Genomic DNA, 10,616 nt, shown 5'->3' on the forward strand with positions numbered 1-10,616 from the left:
CTATACAGCCACAGTGGTCAAAACACCATAGTATTGGTGTAATGATAGATATTCAGACCAATGTAAAAGGATTGAAAACCCAGAAATAAAATCATCAGCATAAGGACAACTAATCTTTATTAAGGGGCCCCCAAAAGATCAAATGGAAAGTGGATGCCTTCTTCATTCCATGGTGCTGGAAAAATTGATACATAGCTCCAGAAAAATGAAGCAAGACCCTTACCTCACTCCATACACGAGAATAAACTCAAGATGGATCACAGACCTTGAGGTACAACTATTAGGGCCATTAATGAGGGCATTGGGACAAACTTGAGAATCTTGGCTCAGGGATTACATACCGTATATACTCGTGTGTAAGCCAAGTTTTCAGCACAAAAATGTGCTGAAAAACTGATGTTCGGCTTATACACGGGTCAGTGGTACGAATGGATGTCATCTGGTCAAGCCTGACTAACAAAAGGAGGAAATCTCATGAAGCCTGCCATAGAGTTAATAGCAAAGTGGGTTTGAGATGCATGGAAAGACATTCCAGAAGACATGGTACAACGTGCCTTCCAGAAATGTAGTATTAGTAATGCTATGGATAGCATATGGTAACCCACTAAAAAGGAGGGGGGGGAAGACATGGGTAGCCTGGGGAACAGGGCACTAACCCACACAGGGGGAGGGTGCTGATTGTGTCTCCACAGGGAAAGAGGGACCAGACTTCAACCCGGAGCTCCAAAACAAGAATACAACACACTGACATGAAGCAGGGAACCGATAGAGAGGCCTGAGGGGCCGGCCCCATTACCAACTGAGTATACAGCACCTTCCCCCTCATAAGAATTAACTTCAGAGGACAGCACTGAAGCTAAAGCTCAAGGAGAGGGAACTGTCTAATTAGAGCACACAGGAGCCAATGAGGGGGGCAGGGGAAAAAATAGTGAAGCGCATCCTGGCTGACCAAGTCCTGAGGACAATGTTTCTGCTCAGAGCAGCAATGCAAAAAGACGACCACCAGGCCAGCCTCATCACAGGACACAGCATCTTCATTGACCCATAGCACCACTGGGGAGGACACTAGAGACACACGGCGGGAATTGTGCCCGCCCTGAGTCACTACAGCAAAGCCAGCCTCTGGTGGCATGCAGCAGAGCAGCAGGGGGAGCAAAGCAATGAAGTCCCCAGGGATAGATGTGGGGCCAGGGCATGGCACCGCACCAGACTCGACTGGAAAGCACTCATGAAGGACAACAAATAAACCCTCAACTGTTTATAGGGTTTTTTGTGTTATTGTTGTTGTTGTTGTAGCTATTGTTTTATTTTCTATTGTTGCTTCATTGTACTCGGTCTTGTGATGGTGCATATTATTGTCGCTGCATGTTTACCTGAAAGGGATAGGCGGGATATACAAGCCGGAGGAGAGAACAAGGGGATGATAGTTCCAGGGGGATGTGGGAGAGGGGGAGGACGGGGAAAGGAAGTGGGTGTGAACAAACCCAGGGACAAGGGAACAAGTGATCCAAAATCAGTGGCAAGGAGGGTGTAGGAGGCCTGGCAGGGCTGGATAACGGACAATGTAACCAAAAGGAATTCCTGAAACCCAAATGAAGGCTGAACATGATAGTGGGACACTAGGAACATACAAAGAAATAGAGGAAAGAACTAGGAGGCAAAGGGTAGTTATAGAGATCTAAATACAGGCATATGCAGATGTAAATATAATTATATACGATGAGGGGGAAATAAATCTATGTACATAAATTTATAGGTTTAGTATTAAGGAAAAAGATAGACAGTGGGCCCCTATGTACTCCCTCAACACAAGAACACTTTGTTCTAACAATTCAGTAGTATGAGATGCTCACCTTCCTGGCACAATCACTGAAGACAACAGGTGCACAAGCAAATGTGGTGAAGAAAGCTGATGGTTCCCGGCTACCAAAAGATATACCATCTGAGGTCTTAAAGGCCTGACGATAATAAGGCAGCCATCTAGCTGAGAAACAACAAAACTCACATGGAAGAAGCACACCAGCCTGTCCCGACTAGATCGCTGAGGACAAAGCAGGTGCATAAGCAAATGTGGTGAAGAAAGCTGATAGTTCCCGGCTGTCAAAAGATATAGAATCTGGGGTCCTAAGGCTGGAAGATAAACAAGGGGCATCTAACTGAGAAACAAAGAAGCCCACATGGAAGAAGCACACCAGCTTGTGAGATCACAAGGCATCGAAGGATCAGGTATCAGGCATCAAAGACCAAAAAAATAATAATAATAATAATCGTAGCATTGTGAATGAGGGGGAGTGCGGAGTGGGGACCCAGAACCCATTTGTGGGAAATTGGACATCCCCTTGCAGAAGGGCCATGGGGAGGAGATGAGCCAGTCACGGCACAGTGCAGCAATGATGAAACATTCAATACTCCTCTAGTTCTTGTACGCTTCCTTTCCCCCTCCCCCCATTATCATGATGCCCATTTTACCTTACAAATCCAGCTGGACTGGAGGATGTACACTGGTACAGATAGGAACTAGAAATGCAGGGAATCCAGGACAGATGGACCCCTCAGGACCAGTGGTGAGAGTGGTGATACCCAGAGGGTACAGGAAAGGTGAGGGAGAAAGGGGGAACAGATTACAAGGATCTACATATAACCTCCTCCCAGTAGAGAAGGGGTGAAGGGAGACTTTAGATGGTGTAAGATGTGACAAAATAATAATGATTTATAACTTATCAAGGGTTCATGAGGGAGCGAGGAGAGGGGAAAAATGAGGAACTGATACCAAGGGCTCAAGTAGAAAGCAACTGTTTTGAGAATGTGGATGGCAACAGATGTACATATATGCTTGACACAATGGATGCATGTATGTATTGTGATGAGTTGTACGAGCCCCCAATACAATGATTTTTTAAAAGAAAAAAAAAAGATTTACACTCTGAGAAACCCACAAGGTCAGGCTAGCTAAAATTTAAAATATACATGACAGCCATGGGATATACTGTTGTTTATAGCCTACTACTAGCATCAAGAAGGCCAGAAGAAATCCTGTAATTCAACCTCAAATGTATATTACTGTAGTTCAATCTCAAAAATAAAATCCATTTGGTCTCACACTTAATTCTACCCCCAATCTAAGGATAATTAGTTCTTATAATGAGGTCCTGCTGAATGCTCACCCTCACAGAAGGTATAGTTGCTATAGCAAAGTGTGGTGAAGAAACTAGATGGTGTCCAGCTTTAAAAAAAGAATAGCATCTGGAGTCTTCAATCAAGCAGCCATCTAAGTGAGGCATCAACTAAGTCTACATGGAAGAAGCACAGCAGTCTGTGTGATTCAAAGACTAAGCAAGAAAATCCAAATCTAAAGGAGTGAAAGTTATCAGGGCTTAAATTGTGAATACACAATTTGCAGAAGGCTATGGATGACAATGAGATCCCCAAATTCATCTGCAAGGCCCCCACATGGAGTGAGTCTCCAGTGAGCCCTTCTGACCAGAGTCCAGGGATGTGAATAGCCTTGCTCTTAGAGAGCACTGGAAACTTAAGATGTAAGACCTCATCATTTGATCTACTGTTTGACCCATTTGAAAGTTGTCATAGTTTTTAATACTTCCTTTCTTTTTTACTGGAGTTTTTCACTAGTTTACTTTGTTATTATTGTAGCTCCTTTTTTATTTTGCATGTTTTCCAGTTTATGAAACCCCGGGTAGGTAAATCTATGGGAACAGTAACTGAGTTAAGGGATTAATAGCTTACTGAGGATATAGGAAAGGAGTTTGGAGGGAAATGGGGAGAATAATGAGTGTAAAAAGGAAACAAAGTTCTAGAACTGATTGTAGCAATAATTATACAACTCTTTAATATTAGTGAACTATAAATATTAATGTATGATATGTGAATTATATGTCAATAAAACTATTGAAAAAAATAAGATCCATACTTCAAGAAAAAAATGTCTATATCATCAGAGGTGATTTTTTTTTTTAGTTTCTTGGACCATGTTCCCAGATCCAATAGCTCCAATTTCTACTACTTTTCTATTTATTTAATAAATATCAAAAATCAAAGTCACTATTAATAAATATCTCCCAACTTAACAGTAAAGAAATAGGACATCTTTGCTATGCTTTCTGGTTTGTCATAAAGGTTTTGGGAAATGGTAAATAACTTTAATGGAAAGCATATAATTTTTATGTTTGCCAAATACATAGATGGCTTCAAACAATGCCTGAACACACCAAACCATGAGAGCAATGTAACCGCAAGCAGGAATACATGAGAAGATTGGGCTACAGGGCCAGCCCCAACCAGAGCCAAACTGACCCCCTCCCTAAATGTATGTGCAACAGACCACACTAAACCTACAGGTGAGGTGAGGGGCCGGCACATCACGTCCACATGGAAGCAAACTGAAAAAGAAAAAGATAAAGGGATAGTCGGTCTAGACCCCATTATCGGCACACCAAGCCCCGAGGATGACGTTCCTGCATGGAGCTGCTAAAACACAGAGATGTCTGTAGGGCCGACAACAGCTCATAACATGTTGTCCCTTACTGGAGCATACTGCAATAGAGGACAATACTGGGGACATGTGGCAAGGAGGTAGTGCGGTCTGAACCCCCCACAGTGGGGCAAATCAAGAAAGGAACACAACAGATCAGCAACTGAAGCAAAGCCCCTAATGAGCTACCAAAATAGACTTCAGGCTAGGAGTGGAAAATCCTGGAATTCCCCCAGGACCAATGGGGAGTCATAAAGGTCAGTGGAAAGACCTGGAAGTATGTATGTTTTTCCTGTTTTTCTTCTTTTCTTTTTTCAATCTTTTGTTATCTTTTTGTTTGGTCGATGCCATTGTTGGTATGCCCACTTACATAAGACAGGCATGGGACCTGTCTTGAGGAGAAAGCTTGAGGAGAAAGCAATGGGACCAACAGTCCCGGAGGGACCTGGGGGGGGAAGGGGGCGGGGGAAGGATAGTGTGAGCAAACAACGCCATAGACAGAGGAACAACTAGGGAATTAAAACCAACAACAGGAGGATATAGAGATCCTGGGGGTGTTAGAGCAGCAGCAATCTAGCTAAGAGGAAGTACTATGAGGCAGAAGTAGGACAAGCATGATGAGGCAGAAGGAAGGTAAAAAGAAACAGAAGAATTATCTAGGAAGCAAAAGCTATGGACAGAGGCATAAGCATAGATGTGTCCATATGTAAATACATTAATCCATAAAAATAGAAGTATTGGCCTATGTACATATTTTTATAAATAATACACTGAAGTAGTGGATGGACTTCAGGCCTCAGCTCATACCCTTCCTCAATACAAGAACACTTTGTTCTGTCATTCTGTGATGCCCACCCTCCTGGTACAATCCCTGAAGACAAAATGGGTGCATAAGCAAATGTGGTGAAGAAGGCGGATGGTGCTCAGCTATTAAAAGATAAGTGTCTAGGGCAGAGGTCCTCAAACTTTCTAAACAGGAGGCCAGTTCACTGTCCCTCAGACCCATTGAAGGGCTGGATTATAGTTTTAAAAAAAACTATGAACAAATTCCTATGCACACTGCACATATTTTTTAAATTGTTTTGTTAGGGGCTCATACAACTTTTATCACAATCCATACAAACATCAATTGTGTAAAGCACATTTGTACATTCATTGCCCTCATCATTCTCAAAACATTTGCTCGCCACTTAAGCCCCTGGCATCAGCTCCTCATTTTATTCTCCCCCTTCCCTCATGAACCCTTGATAATTTATAAATTATTATTTTGTCATATCTTGCCCTGTTCAACGTCTCCCTTCACCCACTTTTCTGTTGTTCGTTGCCCAGGGAGGAGGTCACAAGTAGACCCTTGTAATTGGTTCCCCCTTTCCAACCCACCCTCCCTCCACCCTCCCGGTATCGCCACTCACACTATTGGTCCTGAAGGGATCATCCGCCCTGGATTCCCTGTGTTTTCAGTTCCTACCTGTACTAGTGTACATCCTCTGGTCTAGCCAGAATTCGGATCATGATAGTGCGGGGTGGTGGGGAGGGGAGAAGCATTTAGGAACTAGAGAAAAGTTGTATTTTTCATCGGTGCTACATTGCAACTTGACTGGCTCGTCTTCTCCCCTAGACCCCGCTGCAAAGGGATCTCCAGTGGCCGACAAATGAGGTTTGGGTCTCCACTCTGCACTCTCCCCTCATTCACTATGGTAACACTTTTTTGTTCTGATGATGCCTTATACCTGATCCCTTCAACACCTCATGATCGCACAGGCTGGTGTGATTCTTCCATGTGTGCTTTGTTGCTTCTGAGCTAGATGGCCGCTTCCAAAAGCAGAGCTGATATCAAAGAGTTCAAGGAAGAAACTGTTTTGAAACTGATTGTGGTAGCGATTTTACAACACTGCGTGATATGATTGAACTACAGAATGGTGTGATGTCTGGCTTAGCTCCTAATAGAATGGTTTGGGAAAAAAATGAAACAGGTCTCACACCTCACATTATATACAAAAACAAACTCAAGATGAATCAAAGACCTAAATATAAAACACACAACCATAAAAACCATCAATGAAAAATAGGGACATGCTTAAGGGCCCTAATGCCAGGCATAAACACACTACCAAACGTAATGAAAAATAGCCACACTACAGAAGACAAAATAAAGGGCTGGGGCCTCCTAAAACAATGACATTTATGCACATCGAAAGAGTTAAAAAAAAGAAGCCACGTATTGGGGGGAAAAATTACTAATGACACATCAAATAAAGGGCTAATCTCCAAAATTTACAGAAAACTACAACATCTTAAGAAGAAAAATACAAATAACCCAAACAAAAATTGACCACCCTGACAATTTACCAAAGATGACATAGAGGCAGACAGCAACCCTCTGAAAAATGTTCATGTTTATTAGCAATAAGAGAAATACAGATTAAAACAATGAGAAAACACCTCACACCGACACTTCTATCAATCAATAAAACACAAAATAATAAAGAAGGGATGCAGAGAGATTGGAACCCTCATACATTGCTGATGGGACTGTAGAATTATGCAACCACCAGGGAAACGAGCATTGTTCTTCCTGAAACAAATGCAAATGCAATTACCTGATGATCTTGCAATCTCTCTACTGGGCATGCACCGTAAAAAAATAAAGAATAAAGCACAAACAGACATCTACGCACTATGTCTACTGCAGCAATTTCCACAATAGCAAAGAGCATGGAAACAATCCAAAACACTAATTAGAGGTGTGAATAAACAAACTCTGTTTCACGCATACAATTTAAAAAGACGACTCCTGTGAACACCCAAGGGCAACGCTAGAGAACATTGTGCTTAGCAAAGTTAGCCACTCTTAAAACAGATAAAAAATTAATGACACCATTATTACAGGAAGAGTGAGCTTTACCCTAAAAGATAAGACTCCGAAGACGGTGCCTCCCCCAGGAATAGGGGTGGGGGCAGGGGCAGGGAGAGAGGAGGGAAAGGAAATTATAAAGGGAGGACAGACAGAAGGGAAAAAGAGAAAGTCACATTCATGGAAGGTTTAACGGGATATTTATTATTGATTTCATTTATTAGCAACTATATATAACATGCTTCTTATAAGCCAAAATATATATGTAAATAAATAAAAGCAAGAGCAAAGGGTCACAGCCTTAAAACAAAACAAAAAAACACTCCAGATTCCTTACCCCTCAGATCTAACTATTGGTCTGAGTGGCTTAAAAAAAGGAGGGAAAGTAAAATTGCATTTAGGAGTCTTTAGTGATAAGCAAGTTCATTTCAAACATATGAGAAAAAAGACTATGCTCAAGAAAATAACTTACCTCATTTGCTTATGCAGCGCGTATGCTTCAATCAGAGAATGTACCATACTGGCCTAAAAAAAAAAAGCAGCATGCAAAAAAAAGGCAGAAAATAATCTGTGCTTAATTTCTCTTGAAAGTGTAATTGAGCACAATCCTATGTTCTCATCCTCTTGAACCTACACTTTAGACAATATAGGTATTACCTAAATGGCTAAAGCGAAAACACCAGACCTTAATTAATTTTTCTCCTCCAACTTCTTCCATACGACTTCGGAGATTCTCAAGTAAAGCCACACCATCCTCTCTGTGCCAACCTCTCCCTTGTGCCCCCCACCCCACCTGTCCTTTGGCACCCCGCCGATAAACGCTGCTCTCGGAGAACACTTCCTCCACCCAATATTACTTCACAAATTTGTCACGAAGATCTTCCCAAACTCTAAAATCCTCGGCGCTTCCAAAAGCCGCCCCACCCCCACCCCCTCTGCCCGGTCGACTGCCTCCATTGCCGCCCGCCTCCACCAAAAAGCCCACGATTTTTCGTCCCCAACTTTCTCACCCGTTTGGGGACTTTCGACAAGGAGTCGCACATCCTGACATACTCAGGACTGTAGATGTAAACCGGGGCCAGCGACTGCCCACCATCCTCAGACTCCTCCATCTTCCACTGGCAATCCTTCCGTTAAGATCCGGCTCCTCGCAGACTCAGTTCGAGTCGAGTTCCTGCTCCTGTGAACCGTCGCAGGTGCTCTCTGGTCAACATTCCCTCCTATTCCCGAGCTCTCCGGAAACGCTTTCCCCGCCCCACATCGACTGAGAGAAAACAATGCGCCTGCCTCCGTGGAAACCATCCAGTTCAAAAGAAGGTTTGGTAGCTATAAACTTTTTAAATTCTAAATAGTTGTCCAAAGGGATAGAAATTTACAGCAAAAATAAGTCCAGTCAAAGCCAACCATCCTTGTTGCCCAACGGGGCTATTTGTGATTAGGTCAAACCACCTGCAGAGCATGCTGGGAGATGTAGTTTCCAGTAGTTTGAGGCAAGGAAGAGTCGCGGCTTGCCGCCAATTTGATTTTTAGGGCTAAAACACATAACCTCGGCTCTTTATAAAGTCCTTGCAAATACATACTTTTAAATACTTAAAGATGTAGCTATTCATGAGTTTACCATAACCTATTTCTATCAGCCGTGTCTTCCAATGACAAAGTGGGGGCGGTGGGGAGGAGGGAGAGGGGAGAGGGACAGACAGGATTTAGCTCATACAAGGAATTAGGAATCCTAGTAGCACAGTAGTTAAGCGCTGAGCTGCTAACCAAAGGATGGGCAGATTGCACCCGCCAGCTACTTTACTTACTTTGCTTCTAGAGAAGAGGATGTGGCAGTCAGTTTCCATAAAGGTTCTAGCCTTTGAAACCCTGCGAGGCAGTTCTATTCTGTCCTATAGGGTAACTATGGTTTGGGTTTTGTTTTTGTTTAATGAAAGATATAAACGATTTTTAAAATTTGACCAGTAAATCCTCGTATTAATATTAGTTCATCAGTTCTCATCATATGGTAGTTAACAATTTCAAATAATTTACTCTGGCAAATGTTTCCCAAGACACTGGCAGGTTCTGATCAGTATATATGTACTAGAGTTTATTTATACATTCCTCAACAGACAGGGATTTTGGTTCTTAGCAGCCCTAAGAAAATTAACATAGCAAAATAATCTCCTAATCATTAATTCATACACACATTGTTCTGTGACATTAATTGAAATCTCCTAATTTCCCCTTGGGTACTCCTTTCCATTGATCTGGCTTTTCTGTTCCATCCTTCTTTGCCCCATTAGTCTCAATATAGAGCATGCTCTTCATGGCTGTTATTTATTTTATAGCCCCGTATTGAGTTTCAAGTTGGAAGATTGCCTTCGGTCAGTGGTTCTCAACCTTCTTAATGCTGGGGCCCTTTAATACAGTTCCTCATGTTGTGGGGAACCCCAACCATAAAACTTATTTTCATTGCTACTTCATAACTATAACCATAGCTGTAATTTTGCTACTGTCGTGAATTGGACAACCCCTGTGAAAGGGTCGTTAGACCCCCCAAAGGGGTCGGGACCCACAGGTTGAGAACCACTGTCTTAGGGAACTAGCCTTGCGGTGTCTTCCAATACCTTTCAGAGCAGTAAGCTGGTATTTTCTATTTTTGTTTTTGAATTTGCCCTACTTTTTAATCATTTTAATCAGGGTCATCTTCCGTGCTCCTAGTCAGCGCCAACTGTGGTGGCTGGGCACCACCTGGTTCTCTGGTCGCACATTATGGCTCATGTGGGCCGTGCGTCCTTTGGACTGGACTACTAATTGCTTCCTTGAGTCTTCAGTTTTCGTCTTCTTTCTAAACTAATTGTGATTAATACACCTATCAAACCAGGCCACAGTTCAATCACATCTAGCAGAATTGTACATTTGCTGCCACGGTCATTTTCCACACAATCTTTTTCTGTATGGACCGCCTTGATAACAGCCTCCCTTTACCTAATCTGTGGCCCCCTCCCCCACAAAACTCATATCCTACTGCTGATGGTATAGGTTCATCTGTCCTGGTTTTCATAACCTGAAAAATGAAAAAGACATATACTGCAGCTTCCAGAGGGTGTCTGCAATGATACTGCACTCCCAAGATACCCCTGAATATGCACAGTCAGAAACCCAGCCAAACAATACAATCCCCAATGCATACGATTTTGGAGACCAGATCAGGTCCAGCGTGCATCCTAGGGGGAATCTGTTGACAAGTTTTAACTTTTTCAGGCAGGCTTCTGCCTTTGACCTTCTATA

The 10,616-nt window shown here is 42.7% G+C and overlaps 1 protein-coding gene across 6 annotated transcripts in view; it reads right to left on the reverse strand.

The window, feature by feature from the left end:
- The window catches only part of LOC142453678 (histone deacetylase 8-like), a 48,955-nt gene extending 40,229 nt beyond the window's left edge, over positions 1-8,726 (reverse strand). For 2 of the 6 annotated variants that reach the window (XM_075555235.1, XM_075555234.1), the window contains exons 1-2: positions 8,354-8,662; positions 7,816-7,868 (exon numbers count right to left, since the gene is read on the reverse strand). In XM_075555235.1, coding sequence (XP_075411350.1) covers positions 7,816-7,868; positions 8,354-8,455 — 155 coding nt within the window. In that variant the 5' untranslated portion in view covers positions 8,456-8,662. Of the gene's footprint in view, positions 1-7,815; positions 7,869-8,353 lie in introns of all 6 variants that reach the window. The other 4 variants (XM_075555230.1, XM_075555233.1, XM_075555231.1 and 1 more) reach the window with 4 other exon arrangements.
- Between the last annotated feature and the right edge of the window lie 1,890 nt (positions 8,727-10,616).

Source organism: Tenrec ecaudatus, chromosome 7 (assembly GCF_050624435.1).
Source record: "Tenrec ecaudatus isolate mTenEca1 chromosome 7, mTenEca1.hap1, whole genome shotgun sequence".
NCBI classification, from domain to species: domain Eukaryota; kingdom Metazoa; phylum Chordata; class Mammalia; order Afrosoricida; family Tenrecidae; genus Tenrec; species Tenrec ecaudatus.